The 15,563-nt window shown below is 42.3% G+C and overlaps 1 protein-coding gene across 1 annotated transcript; it reads right to left on the bottom strand.

Moving 5' to 3' along the window:
• Positions 1-385: 385 nt before the first annotated feature.
• On the bottom strand, positions 386-14,877 carry trim66 (tripartite motif containing 66). The gene is made up of 17 exons (XM_054614942.1): positions 14,788-14,877; positions 13,741-13,954; positions 11,848-11,977; positions 11,414-11,530; positions 11,123-11,237; positions 10,725-10,871; positions 9,637-9,754; positions 8,439-9,268; positions 6,636-6,842; positions 5,545-5,674; positions 5,352-5,433; positions 5,078-5,264; positions 3,512-4,434; positions 3,264-3,387; positions 3,083-3,157; positions 2,214-2,366; positions 386-2,055 (listed from the first exon to the last, which is right to left on the bottom strand). The coding sequence occupies exons 1-17, from the start codon at positions 14,794-14,796 to the stop codon at positions 1,819-1,821; spliced, it is 3,798 nt and encodes a 1,265-aa protein (XP_054470917.1). The 5' UTR covers positions 14,797-14,877; the 3' UTR covers positions 386-1,818.
• Positions 14,878-15,563: the final 686 nt, after the last annotated feature.

The raw sequence follows: 15,563 nt of genomic DNA, 5'->3' as shown, positions 1-15,563 counted from the left end.
TAGATTAGAGGATGGAACTCAGAAGATATTTTCAAGGGAGGCAAAATCAAGTCTCATTCACTGTCCCCTAAACCTGCCTGGACCCTCTGAAATAATGGAAAATGACATAAAAAAAGCTTTGAATGCATACTACTAAAAAACTATCTTCATGAAAAATGAAGATAATACCATGTCTGATACCAATACCATTCCAACTGTAAATGGCTGCAATTCATATTGAGTGCTGCTTGTATACAGTAGATAAACGTTTACTGTACACTGTGGTGCTGTGAATTATAATTTCTTTTCCATTTGTTTGTGTCCTATAAGCTATGATATTTAATAATAAAAAAAAAAATGTTTTTATCTTGAATGCATTTTATTGATATTAATATATTTGCATTTATTGTTGACTGTTACAGTAAAAAAAAAAAATGGACAAGAATGTTGTCCTGAAACAGTGACAGTAACTATAGATTATCAGTCAGTGCCGTGTCTTCCCTCATACAATAGGAAATATGATTACATTTATTGATTTCAAAGGAAGTAACATCTCATATACTGTATATGCACTACTCTTGACAATGACCAAGGTGCACAGACATTCATTTGTGCAGCAATTACTCTTATCGTCAAGTCAAATCTATCTTAAGCTTCAGGAAGCAAGTAAAGAATATTTAAAAACAGGAAATGCTCTACAACAGCGGGAATTATAGAATCTAATTTGCTCTCAACAGTGTGGCTCTACAAATAATCATCACAACTGAATGCTATCAATACCTAACACTCTCATTAAGCCTGAGATATTTAGATGATAGAGGAGAACAAGGTTTTGCTGAAACACGGGTGGAACAGAAAGCTTACATAATGTATACATAACCTAATTTATGGTTAAATGTAAAAGTCAAATTTTCTTGGATTGTTTCATTTGTATATTAAATCCTCTAACAAACATGAGAATACATTTGTCTGGTTGAGATCTAACACTGGCTAAAGAGCCCTCAATCACTCACATTCTGGTCAAAAGACAAAGTCAAAAGGATTCACTGCTGCTTTTCAAAAAAAAGCTACTGAGACACATAATAATATCAATAATCAAACCTATGATAATTGCCTGCAATCATTTAGTAATTAAAATGCGAAATATAGTAAAGTTCTATACAGTTCTATACAGTTACACATGTATAAATATGTTGAGTGCTTACTAATATGATGAATACAGTATTTACCCATATCAAAGTTTCAAAGTGCCGTGTATAATCAGAGCTGTGTTCACCTAAAAAAAGTACAGAAATCCACTTAATTAATAAACACTCAACTACAGAATCGTCTTTTGCAAAATACAGCATACAACATTGGGTATGTGACTTTAGGAGGTCTAAATGTAAATAATAGATGTAATTTCCAGGGCATACAGGCATAATATAATATGATACAGTAACAATTACAGCCTTGTCTCACTGCTATATGATGTTTTAAAGCTGCAGAAGCCACCCTACGGCCATAGGGTTTGATTTGTTTTCTCCAATGAGATGTGGTTCCAAAATGTGTAGAATTTAATATGTACAGAAACATAATCAGGTTTTGCACTTTCTCCTTCTTTGATCAGTTGAAGTTTGCAGTGATAATAATTACTCCAGCATTCGTTAGTGCTTCAAATATTTGAAGTACATTTCAGTATGTTCAGCTGCCATCGGATGGCAGCACTGTAATATTATTACAAACCACTAAATAGATTACAGAACGGAAACACTGTCACTGCCCCACGGGCTGCTAAATAAAAACAGCATCATTACTCACAAAAACAGCATTTTTTTTGTCCATTGTTGTACTTCATGGTTAGAAGTGTTGTCTCCTCGACTTGAGAGAGTGTCTCCTCTTCCTCTTCCTGTGGCACTGCTCTCTCCTCTCTGGCCAGGGGAAACCACCCTCAGCGGTCCTGTAGGCCTCATCGTACTCATCGCTGTCAGAGTCCGCCTCCGCTGCAAGGAAAACTCTGTCTGGGAAAACTTCTTTCAGATTGGAGGTGAAGAACGCCTCGAGGCTGCGGCCTGCTTGAGCCACCTCTGAGTCCGGCTGTGTTTAGAGAGATAAAGAGCTATTACGCTTAGATCAGTGCTGGTGAAGGTCTAACTGATGATTATCATTTTATAATTTAAACAAGGATTCATTGTGGGTATGAGACAAATCGCACATTGAATACACACATACAGGATATACATTTTTTTACTTACATAATTGAACTTTGCACAGTTGTGGAACATTAGATAGACATCAGCAACAAACTGATCTGCGGAGTTATAATGTCGAGTATGCCTCTTGTTGAGTTTGGCCCTGATCACGGACAGGTCCATAGGCCTCTTAATGATCTGGTAGTAATGACGAGCCTGCATGAAAAAGCAGAGAAATTTAACACTGATTTTGCTATTATCCACCCAGATACCTTAGTTCCCTGTAACTCCTTCCAATGTAAATTATCTCATAAGTCTTTCTGCACTCAAAATGCATTAAATAAATGTTCCATACATTGCATTATGGATCCTTGTAACAAAAAGTGGACCACCTATTTGTAGGAAGCATGCTTGAGCATCCTTGTTCCTGCCTTATATGAAATATGCTCACACAGAGATGGTCCAGCAACGCACATTTAAACTGTAGAGTCTTGATAGTGTCTTTGATTAAATGCAGTTGTAATTTTTTACAGCACTAGCCACAAGAGGAAATAACCACTAGAAGCGCTATGTTGCGATGTTTGTATGAGGTCACTTTGCACATACATGCTTACCTTAAAACATTTATTAAATCAGCTTTGCAAATGTTTAAAATCTATATCTGGCCTCAAGGGAACACTCACTGTGGTTTGGTGAGAAAACTGAACGTGACCTTAACTTTGTTACAAAAAACCTCTCCAGGATACCGTTTAGCCACCAAACCCTAAGAATATAGCAACAACTAAAGTGTGTTTATGTATGCCGAAACAACCAAGATAAATGTTCATGGTGCTACTGTGTTCCTGTAAGTATAATGAAAACTAAATGAGATTATGAAAATCAGTTGGCCTTTTCTGTAACTGGTCTATAAAAGTAAAAGGGTGATCACTCACAAGTGGACTGACAGGCTCATGGAAGGGAGCACTCAGGACGTTACTGAGGATCAGAAGAGTCAGCCGCTCACATTTCTACATACAAACAAGAAGGAAAATTGTTATGAATTCCGGAAGGGAACAAAGTCACAGAAAACCACCAGCCATCACTATTATGAAAGCAGCTAATAAAATGACCCACTCTCTGGTCACATGCAGGCAGTCCGTTTGCTGATGTTTGTTCTCCAGATGTTCTCTCATTCTCACAGTCATATTCAACCTCTGGCTGCACGACGTCTCTGCACAGGCTGCACACCCAGTCACCTCTGAACAGGAGAAGAAACAGCATCAAGTTAACACTGACGCCCCCAAATAAACAGTTTGATAAGAGGTTAGAGAGTAATATTAAAAGTGCTGGGTACATTTCATGTTTCAGTATAAGAAGCTTACGAGGGGAAGCTTAGCAGAGACGGGATGTGGCAAGACAAATGAAAAACTTTTGGGCAGCGGTCGCAGCACAGCAGGTCCCCTCCAATCAGACACACGGCACAGAAGTCCTCATTCTCCATCTCTGCACCGTCCTGGTCAGGCTGGACTTCCTCTGTGGCTCTTTGAGCGACAGGGTTTGCAATCAGAAGCGGCCTCTGAGTAGCACCAATGTGGGGCTCCTCTTCCAGGTCAGAGCGAAGTGGTTGTGGGTCGTCAGTTGTGAGTTCAGGTTCAGATTCTACGTCGAGCTCAGACTCCACAGAGCCCTGAGAGTCTGGTGGCTGATCAGATACGACGTCAGAGTCAGTCTCTGCCTGAAAACTGGGATCATAGTCAGGCTGGACGTCTGACTCAGCATCGCCTGACTCAGCATCGCCTGATTCGGCATCAGCGTCTAGCCCGTGGCCATCCTCTGATCCTGCTCCTGCATCTGATTCCGGGTCTACCTCATATTCAAGACTTGGCTCCGAATCCCCTGCGATATCAGTTTCGCCGCAGAGCCCCATCTCTCCTGCAGCCAGTGATTCCTCCTCAGCCAGACATTCAAGTTCGGCCTCAGATGAAGACTCTGCATTTGGGTGAGAATCTTGTGAGGCATCTGAGTCTAGCTGTGGATCTGGATCAGCCTGGGAAACAACTGCGTCCTCTGAGACTGATCTGGGATCAGAGTCAGAGTCCAGATCCAGTGCAGAGTAGCTCTGTGGTACATATTTAGGGTCAGAGGACAGATGCGTGGATGCTTTAGGAGAGCTGATTCTCCCTCTGCTATCAAACCCGCTGGTGGTCGAGGGTGCGGTAGACTGAATACTGTTCTGTCGCTCTGCATATGGTGGAGCTGTGAGTGAGCGGGTGGTCCTCGTGGTTACTGAGCCTCCAGCTATCCCCTATGTTTACAACACATTGGAGAAGAGAAGAGAAGAGAAGAGAACAGAAGAGAACAACAGTTGTCATGTGTGCTTTTATCATATGTTATTAAATATATTTGCTGAATTAAACATTATTTTAACAGCATGTTGACTAGAATCTATGTTGATTTCTCAGATGTATTAAATGAATTAGTAACTATCATTCCAACACATCAAACAAATTCTGTAGATCATGTACAGTAAAAGGCATGAAACCCTTATGGTGAGTATTTACACATTGTTTAATGTCTAGTCTGCCTTCCTTGACACATCACAGCGTCGTTCCAATACTAACAATTAACACAATACTTTACTGAAGCCAAAACTTCTCAAATTGTTGACTAAACACAAGCAGCCGTACAAGAACTCTGCCTTAGCAAAACCCAGTTAAACTCTTAAAAACAAATGTTGGCATGGGTGAAAATATGTTCTATTTATTCAAAATAAGACTTGTATACTATATATATGAACATACACAAGCCATCTATTCTCATAAGCATTATTGACCAAAAAAAACCAATCACAATGACCATTTAAGATCTTCTGCAATCTGACTCCCTCTGGTGTATTTATAGTATCACCTTTTCTCCACTATATGCAAATGGAAAGAAATAAGACATACTTCAGGCATTGCATCATGGCTGTCCCTCTGCTGCGGCAGCGTTTGGCTCTTCTCCGTCCCGCTGGCAGGTAAAGGGTCGCTCTGCCTTCGTCCATGTGGGGGGAGTTGAGACACAAGTATTTTGAGACGCTCTAAGCAAACCACTGGAACCCTTGGCCTCCCTGAGTCCTTCTGAGCATCTCTGTTACTTTAGAGGCAAGTAGAGAGAGAGTGATGAAATCTTATTTTCATGATTTGTGCATGGACAGATGTTTGACTGACAGCTATTACACACCTGATGTGGCTGTTTCTTGACACCCTGCATTTCCCCTCGATCTCATAATCAATCTCTTCATTTACACAAGTGAAAGAATGATCTAGAGAGAAATAAGATGAACATGTATTCACAAACTTAGTAAATTGTTTATTTGAGGATATGAGAAAGAATCACATGGAATGGAAGTTACACAAGTAGTATTTCCCAGCACCTGGCTCTGTCTTATAGGACAGTAGAGGAGACTGGTGACCTCTGGAGTGCGCCGTCTCAGACGAAGTTTCCTTGACAACGCAAAGCACCCCATCTGAGGCTCTCCTCTGTTTGGGATCCATACTGACATACTGAGAACAAAACAAACATGATATAACGCGTATTAGTATATTTTACGTTATATAGTAACTTGACCACGATGCTCCTAATAGTCCAGGCAATTACTTTTTTTAGATTTATAGAAAAAAAACACAGCTGCTACATTCAATTCAATTCAGTTTATTTTGTATAGCCCAGAATCACAAATTACAAATTTGCCTCAGAGGGCTTTATAATCTGTACACATGCGACATCCTCTGTCCTTCCCACAAAAAACTTTGTGTAAAGATAGCAGAGAGCCACAAGTGAGCCGCTGCAGACACAGAGACACCTCTGCTCTGTACCCGGCCAGAAGAACCCTGTCAACTCAGAGAGCATTCATTCATGCATTCTATCCATGGTGCCTACTCTACCCACAATGCACCTCGACCAGCAATAATTCAGTCATAGATTCAGGTGTTATACTAGTAGCAGCTAAGAAAGCCTCAAGCTGCTCTTCTCAAGAAGAGTTGGGAAGCAGGCTGCAGATGTCTGGTAAGCTCACTTCTTTCCAACTCCACACCCCCGATTTTATTCATTGTCAAACTTGTCATCACTTGAGTCGCGCCTGAACTTAATTAAAAAAGCAATCTGAGGACATGACTTTGGCCTCTGGGAAGCTCTAATGAAAACTTTTTTTCACTATTTTCTGACCTTTTATAGACAAAATGTTTTAGACGTTTGAAAATGTTTGATTGTTCGTCTATTTAAATTAGACGAACAATCAAGAAGATAATAGGCCAAGTAATCAATGATGAAAATAATAGTTTGTTGGAGCGCTTAATCAGAGTTATATATGTTATGTTTTTCTGTGAAACTGTGTATGACTGTGTATGCGGTAGGCTTTGCGTTGCAAAACAAGAACTCACATGTGCAAACGGATCGCCTCCACTCTATCTGACAGCTGAGCCACACTTCCTCCCCATGTGTGATCATATTCTAATGCAGGGTTACCTTAGTTGCAGCTCCTGCCTGGAGGCTGTGGGTGCATCCTGTGGGCCTTTCAGCATAAGGGCTGGTGGAAGGGGCTGCCAGTTCTGCCGGGATGCTCTGGGAGCGTCTTTCCCTCCTCGTGCACACTAAACTAGGGCTGAGCCTGCTGCGCTGCACATCAGATACACGCTCGTGGGCTGTCACCGACACCTCCAGGGACGTGGATCTCTGTCAGAAACACAAACATGCAAAACTGAGCAGGTTTTCAAGCTGTATCACATGCACAGATGCTCCTGTTCATGCCATTAACAACAGACAGGAAAGAAAAGGAGTGGGATGCGTGCAGTGGAAACCACCTTGAGTGTCACACAAGCACACACACAGACAGACAATAAACTCAAACCCTACAAACATGGAGAACGGCCCACACAGCTGCAATAATTACTGTTAAAGTACAGGCAATGACAGGTTTGGTTACAATGCTAATATGTTAGTTCAGGGTTGCAATTTGGCCATTTGATTAAACCAGGACAGCAAAACACTTACTAACAGTCTCTCCTTCTCTATTCTATTACAATTTAGCCAATGCAAGTGTCTCAAAAAGCTCCTTTAAACACCTCAGCTAATGAAAGCAGGAGGGCTGACAAATCATTTAGGTTCTTATTAACAAAAGCTTACTTTCCTCCTTTTTTCTTTTTCTAGTGTATCATCATACATATTCAGGCCACGCCGACACCAAGCATGTACTCCTAAGTATCATGCGATTAAAACACTTACCTGATCCTTGCCCCTTGGGAGGCGTATGTAAGATTTTGAATGTGGAAGAAAATAGACTATAATCCTTCTCTCTGGAACGACGGAGGGGTGCAGGAATTTATCTCAGAGAGCAAACTAGAACTGAAATTAAACTGGCAGCTCCCTCTATTCCCTTAGCGTCTTATTAATGACAGGTTAAGTACCAAGTGGTTTTATGTCGTTTTCCAATTGCTGTGTGACTTGGAAATGCAAAATAACACATCTTTGAGTTCGTAAACATGCAACCCTGGGAATTTTTTTGGCGTGGTGATTATGTGATTGCTCAAACCTCTGGCTTCAAGTGTGATAATGATGAACAGTGCTTTCCTGTCCTTTCCTTTTGGGCTGCATGCAAAGAACAGCTTAGCTTTAAATGTCAGACCAGCTCTTTATTTTCTCATCATCCTTTCTTCATAAAAGCAGAAGCACATTTCTGTTGCACCATCTGTTTTCAGGCTAGCTGTCAACTGTGGGAAGCGATCATTCTGGCATTAAAACAAAGCTGTCCTTCAGTTTCAGTCGTTTACAGATTAATTAAAACTGAGTACCGCCTCAAATTCAAAACTACCTTAAACTTCAACATTTCAGAAATATAAAATAACCACTTGCCATTTTCTTACTGGCTTTTGATGTGACTTAAATGTCACTGCAGAAGCGTTTTTTTTTTTTATTAGGCTTTGTTGCCTTTGTCTCTTGTTCTTTTTGTTTGAACATCTGTGTTTAATAGGAAATAGGCCTGACTCTGACTGATACATTGTGGGCTTTGAGAGGTGTGTATAAACAGTGTGGTGTGGTTTTGTTAGAGGCCATTGAAACTTTGCAGAACCACATGTGAAACGAAAAACAGAAGACCGAGGTGCACATAATTCAACCGCATGCCTCGCTATCATCTCACAGTAGCTGATGTTGATCACAAACCAATATACAAACTACCATTTTAAACAATCAAGTTTGAGGGATCCTTGCTTTTTTTTAACATATTGCAGTATTCAGTATTAGTCAAGGGTGATTGTTAACTTAATCTCTCACCCTGACATCTCTGTGTGCTCTGAGCATCAGTGCAGGTCTGTTTCTCTGCAGCTCTTTTCTCAGCTCTGCTGCAGGAGGAACATGGAGCTGCTGCTGCTGCTGTGGGACAGGACTCTGACCCCTCCTGTCCTGCTGCAGTTCCACATCCAGCAGCTCCCTGCTTTCAACCGCTGCCTTTTGTCCTCGAGCCTCCTCCATTCTGCACCTCTCCTCCCAGTTCTCTTCAGTCATTGCATCTCTCTCCACGGCTGTGTGGCTGACTTCCTGCTGCAGAGCCGTGCTGGTCGACAGCTTCCTCTGACATTGGCCTGGCCTGCTACGGTCTGCACGTGGCTGAGCCTGGCTGTTTGGAAGAACTTCTCTCTGGTGTTGGCGATAGAGATACGATTTAGTTTGAGACTGGGGCTGAGAGGCAGCAGCTTGTGGTTTGGATGTAGAGCCTCGACTGCAGTTGAGCTGGATGGGCCCCATGATTGGGATAGGTGATAAAGGGGGAGGACATTGTGATGAGTTGTCTCGGTCCCAGCACCTCTGGGGCTGCTGGCTCGGGTGCAAGGAGGCTGAGAAAAGGGCAGGCTGAACACAGCTGGAGTTATAAAGGGCGGCTTCCAGCTGGCCTTTCTCCAGACTGGACAGATTTGGCTGAGAGGGAAGGCCATGGAGGCAACACATTTGGGGCTCGCAGCAGTTCTGGTACCCACAGCCTGGTTCTAGACCTCTGTGACACCCGGACGGCAGAGCCAAGCGGGTGATTGGCTGAGGCCGGAGAATATTGGAGCAGGCCAAGCCCTGAGGGTAAATGCTGTTTCCCCCTTCAACAGTCAGCTGGCCTGCAGAGAAACAGAGTAACATTAAGAGCTTTGTTGGACCAAATAGCTTAAAAGGTCAAGCAAACATTAAAAAATTGTTTGCTTTAGCTTTGCAGCAGAAAGTTTTTCTGGATAAGAAGGTTTCTCATTTTGCCAAAAATGTTGATGGTGATGCATCGAACACTATTCACACAGCATTTACAATTATGCATAAATGCCTAAATAACATTAGCAAATTTTCTGAATCCTGTCATGAAAAAATGTCCTTTTATTCTAGTCCATTAACATCTTTCTTGTTGGCTTATTTTCAGTTTTAAGCTCATTCTCAATAATCAGAGTTATACAACCCCTGTAATATAACCATCTTGCTTCAATTACATTCTTTTTACCTAAAGAGGAAATCTGCTTCGTCCAGTAACTTGCATCCCAATTGAATTTGATCCTGACAGGACTCCAAGAGTCTGAGTGGAGTGACGACTCAAGCAGCTGCTGCATCTGGAGAGAAATCTGACAGAAGAAAATATATTCTATTAACGATAAACAGGATGCATTCTGCAAACCCTGCTGCTGTCACTGATTTCTATTGTAAATTATAAAAAATAAAGCTGTGCTCAAAAGACACCTAATGCTAAAAGAAAAGCTGCTGGAAATCAAACGCCAAGATCAAGCTGCAACAACACAAATATCCCACACTGAGCTTCAGAAGACTAGAGTTACATCCTACACCGAAAAAAGCAACACCCTTGAATACAGCATCAAAGGAGTATTCAACTAATTTAATATTGCACTTCCATAAATTTAAAGGCATCACAGGAGATTTGCAAAATAATTGTAAATATAGTGGCCAAGATATCCTGACATCAGTCATACAACTTGTCTTTTTTTTAACCCTTCCTGTCTGGGGCGGCTGTGGCGTAGTGGAGAGCAAGGTAGTTCCACAATCAGAGGATCGGTGGTTCGATACCCGGCTTCGGCAGTCGATGTGTCCTTGGGCAAGACACTTAACCCCAAGTTGCTCCCGAAGGCTTGCCATCGGTGTGGACTGGATGTTGCATGAATGTTAGTTAGAGTCTGATGGTGGCACCTTGCATGGTAGCCTGTCATCAGTGTGTAAATGATATGTAATATACTACTGATTGTAAGTCGCTTTGGATAAAAGCGTCTGCTAAATGACTGTAATGTAATGTAATGGTAAATGCCCGCATCTTTCAAATGTCACTACCCTAGTTCCCTAGTGATGCAACTTGAGTAATTTACTCAGGCCTACTGTTTCAAAGCTCTAGAAACCCAGGAGACATTGTACAACTGCTTCGAGTAGTACTATGACTAATAAACTTTTTGCCTATAATAGGTGAAGCTCCCCTTTATATGCAAAGGGGTAAGAAAAGAAGCATCAGCAATTAATTATTCCCTCCTCGTCGGGCTGTGTGGGTTACAATAAGACAACAAACGTCTGTTGCCTGCCCTGTTGACTTACCAGAGCCCTGCTGAAGAGCACCGGGCCTCTGCAGTGGTGGGTCGTGGCCCAGGTGATGAACTTCTGAACATGGTCCAGCTGGCCACATATCTCTATTGCCCCCTGCAGCTGGTCCTCCAGACGCTGCTGGAAGTCCTCTGAGATTTTCTGTAAAGAAACCCGTAAAAAAGTAATTACTGATACACAGAGAGTCATGGCTGGACTATGGGCTAACTCAATGGCTCTTTTTGTGACAGATGTATTTCCTGAGATGTTTGTTTAAGCAGCTTTGACAGATTATTATAGAATCTCGTTTGGTTGCTTTCAGGACTGATTACATCACAGCGTTTACTGATTCTTTGCTTATAGATTCAAGGCTGGCTGAACGATAAGAAGGAAAAGAAAAAGAAAGTAATTACCTCCAGTTGCTCTATTAATAGGTTGGCTCGTTTGTTAAGCTCGTTCATCATAATCATCTTTGCCATTTTAATCTGGTTCTCTGCCTTCCTGTGTGCAATCTTTACTCCATGAAGTCTTCGGCGACAGGAGAAAATAAATGTGTGAGAAAAACTCCCAAATGCAGAAGAACGGAGCAGCATATCAGACATTAATTTATGCATTAGTTTGCTATATTTCACACTGTTAAATTATTGAGCATTTGTGGCAGAAGTTGCTCAGACTTGGGACTATGATTATGACTCTTCACCAACCTGTCCTCTATCTGCTTAGCATTGTTCTCCACTGCAGACCTCCTCTCATCCACCTGAACCATCAGGTTCTCAAACAGCCACTGCTGATCCTGTAGGGCCTTCCCAATCTGCACCACCCTGAAAACATGAGAGATAACAGCATCCACCACACAGAAAGTTCACTAATTTATTCTTTGGGCATGAAGAACACCACAATTAAAATTGTTTCCCCTGGGGACAGGACATTATGCAGGTGACCTTAGAGGCAGCTACTGTACTGTAACATCACAGAAAACAAAAGCATATGAATACTTAATAGGAATAAGGCGAGCCAAGGGTAGTGTATGCAGATACAGATGATACAAGTGACAAGAGAGTTGTTGCTCGGAGGAAGTTTTTAACCTGCGGTTAGCCCTTCTCTGCAGTGCCCTTGTGCTGTGTATCTGAGGACTGACCTGTGGTTTTTGTGGGAGGACAGGTGACAGCTGCTACAGCACAGAAGGTCACATGACTCACAAAACAGCTCCAAGGGCTCCTGTCTGTGAGAGTGGCACATCAGGAGGGAACAAGGATACGACCCTGGGCCTAAAAGACAGACGGAGGGAGGGAGGGAGGAGGAGAATTAGCAAGAGCCCACAAACAATTCACACTAACAGCTAGAGGAGGATCAGTGTGTACACGTAGTCTCTGAGGAGAACAAAAAACAACAATTACCAACTAATTGACTGACTCACTGACTGACTCACTGACTGACCAACTGACTAACTGACTAACAGGGAATTCTTATAACTTAAAAGCTATCAAATTGATTTATAAGAGGAACTAAATTAAATTTGATTAGGGATGAAATTTGTTTGATAAATAGGACAATTTTGGTTTGGTTATTTGGTGAGTTTCGTGAGAGGTGGATTTTGTTACCTTTGGATAGAGCCAGGCTAGCTGTTTCCCCCTGTTTTCTGTCATTATGCTAAGCTAAGCTAACTGGCTGCTGGTCTTAGCTTCTTCTGTACTTGTTAGGGTGGTATCAATTTCCTTATCCAACACGCAGCTAGAAAAGGAGTAAGCATATTTTCCAGAATGTCTAGTGTATAAAATCTATTCATTTAACAACCATCCTCTGAATTGGGTGGGGTTTGCCTAAATTGAAACAAATTTACTTTTTTTATCATTAGACCCAGGCAATAACTTTGGCCATAAAGTTTTTTATATTTTTGTTTTGAAGATTGGGAGACCCTATGTTTTTATTTTAGTTATATTTTACATTTATCGAATATTTTTTCAACATTGCTTTCCTCCTAAAATGACACTAATGAGCTGAAGACAAAAGCCTAATCTTTCAATACACTCATATTTGTATTCATGTAGCTTTTCATAGTATAAGCAGTCTGGGAAACTTCTACATGGTGCTACAAGTGGGACATTGGGTTAAAAGTAAACTGTGATGAGTTATATTGATATGCATCACTAAAACTAGCCTTCCTCTGCACTTTGATACGAAAAGGATAATACAATTGTGGGAAATAGGTTGCAAGTTGAGTGTTTAGATGTAAGTGAACAAATTTCAGAGCTGTCCACTCTGCCTTTGATGAACCAACCACACACACACATACTAATGCACACTTGGTATCTCTCGAACATTTCTAAATAGGTCAACGTAGAAACTGTTGGCCCACAGAGCATATATCTAACAATAGCTGGATACGGATAATTAAATGAACGCAGCCCTACTGCTCTCTGCTGGCCGGCTCACCTCAGCCAACCCCCTCCTGCCTGCAAATCATCACACCTCTCTGTGGTAAACAGCCAAGCATCACCCTGTTTGCATCAACCTGATATGACTGACCACATCCTGTCTGTCAGCGCAGTCACACAGCTTTTTCTCACAAGTACACAAACCAAACAGTAACACTCCCACATCACATTAAGGCCGTCCAGGACTTATTCTTTATGATTTGACAACTTGTTCGATGCAGAACTGCACGAGCAGCTGGCAACAAAGCTGCCTGGCACTACTTGAGGGTCTTTAAATAGCACCACACTAATATTAGCAAAAAAGAAATCATGGGAGCAGTTTAGAATCTGGGCCACGTGTTAAAGAGAGGTGTAATAAAACACAAGGATATCCAGCAACTATTATCAGCCACCGACACTGACATGCATTATTCATTGCAATGGTTCCTGCAGAGACATGATTAACAAACAAACAGAGCACCAGAGGGAAAACAAAAAAAGCCAGAACAGGCTTTGTGGTGACAGAAAGAGAAGCAGACTGCACCGCCCTAACGATAGTCTGTCATACTGGCCTGAAAATGTAGGTAACAAAGCCTAGAAACATGTAAATATCTTGCCTTGTCCGGTCGGAGGCAGGGAGCTGGAGCCTCTCTGGAGCAGGTCAGGACACTGGGTGGCACTGGGCCTCTGCTGCTGGTGCATGTCTGTGTACTGGGAAGTGGTGGGGGCTCTCTGATGCTGATGCACATCTGTGCACTGGTAACACAACCACTTGTTGCAGAGTGTACACAGGCTCTGTGCAAGTGTCGGCACTGAGCACTCTGAGCAGCTCTGAAAGACACACAAAGAAAAAGCTTGCTTGTGTTTAAAACATACAGTGGACACACCTTCTCCCACCCACCCACACACACAGATGTCCATGTGATAAAACGACAAGATGGCATATGTCAGAAATGTGTTGCTGCTTTGCTTTGGGCTAAATCACACTACCAAGAGTTGTTATCTGTTCTCATGCTAGCAAATGTCTCAGAGACTTGCAGAGAAATGTAAGTGAAACTGAATCTGTGGTAGGGCATCGTTTGAGTGCGTTTAAACATTGATTTCATTTTCCAACCATGAGCATTCAAACATTGTGATGCAAGTAAACTTTAAAAAGGAATGACATAAAATCTGTTAAAATAAGGATATTATAATAAAACTCCTCTAAATCCCTTATGTTTTCATCTGATTTTGTTTCAGATACAAGCTAATTAAAAGAGCGTGCAAGATGTCTAAGGAAACATAGTAAGATGATGCACAGTGCAGCCTGTTAGGTTATGCCTCATTAATCCCTGTGGGAAGATTCATCCTCTGCAGTTGACCCTTCTTACCAATTTAGGAGTGGTGAAAAGCGCCTCTGGACCAAATCCAGTTTTAAAACCTTAACACTTGTCAAAATGCAATGGCAGGGGGTATCCCTTATATCTTACATGCATCTTAGGGTTGAAAGAGAGCACCGCAAACATAGGAAGCATGTCAACTCTGCACAGAAAGGCCCACAGCGCCCTTAAGGGGTCCGATCACACGATCAACAGTGCAAACTCAGAAACTACTGCACAAAAAATAAACAACCTCAAGCTGTGTCAAGATCAACATAGGAAACAATAGTGAAACAAACATCTTACCTTCTCCATTTCAGTGCTTTTATAGTGGAGCTGTTGCCTTCTCGGCGGGAGGGTGAGGAGAGGAGAGCGAGCAGCCTGACGCCTCGGCAGCAGAAGCACTGAGGCTTCTACCTGAGGCAGGAAGCAGCACGCACAGAGAGGTGGCCCCAGAGGAGACGGCTTACATGACAGCCTCACTGTGCTCTCTCCTCCCCCAGTTCAACCAAGTGTAGGACCCCCTCACTGCTGCGGAGGAGAGTGTCACAGTCAAATTCATCCCCCCTGCATGGTGGTGCAGCCACCAAAAAAGAGAGAAAATCTAATCCTTTTTCTTAAATAAGCCTGTGCATAATAATTGGGAATTAGGGAGATAAGATAATTATTTTTTTGTAGGGCAAAATATCCCCGGAAGCCCTTTCCAAAATGGAGGAAGGAAGACCAAGTGACCTACAATGAGAGAGGGAGGGAGAAAGTATACTGTAAGCAACTTTTTAGTTCTTTGGAGCAGGCAGCATGAGGCAGGATCAGGCAGATGTTGGGCTCAGGTTGAGTCGGGGTATGTGGGGCTGAGGTAGGATAGGACGGCTGTGGCCTTCTTCTCTTTGTCAGCAACGAGGAGGGAACAGGTCCCAACGGAGCTACGCACTAACGTAGCACACCGAAACCGGGTCAGGCTCTGATAAGCTCCAGATGGGACCAGGGTACCCTCCTGCAATTCCCTCCAACGCTGTGAAATCAATTAAGATTTTAACTCAACATGTCAGAGAAAATGAGCAGAGCACACTATAAGAAGAAAG

Source organism: Anoplopoma fimbria, chromosome 2 (genome assembly GCF_027596085.1).
Source record: "Anoplopoma fimbria isolate UVic2021 breed Golden Eagle Sablefish chromosome 2, Afim_UVic_2022, whole genome shotgun sequence".
NCBI classification, from domain to species: domain Eukaryota; kingdom Metazoa; phylum Chordata; class Actinopteri; order Perciformes; family Anoplopomatidae; genus Anoplopoma; species Anoplopoma fimbria.
Note: the sequence above shows the minus strand (reverse complement) of the source record. Positions and strands in the feature narration are given on the sequence as shown.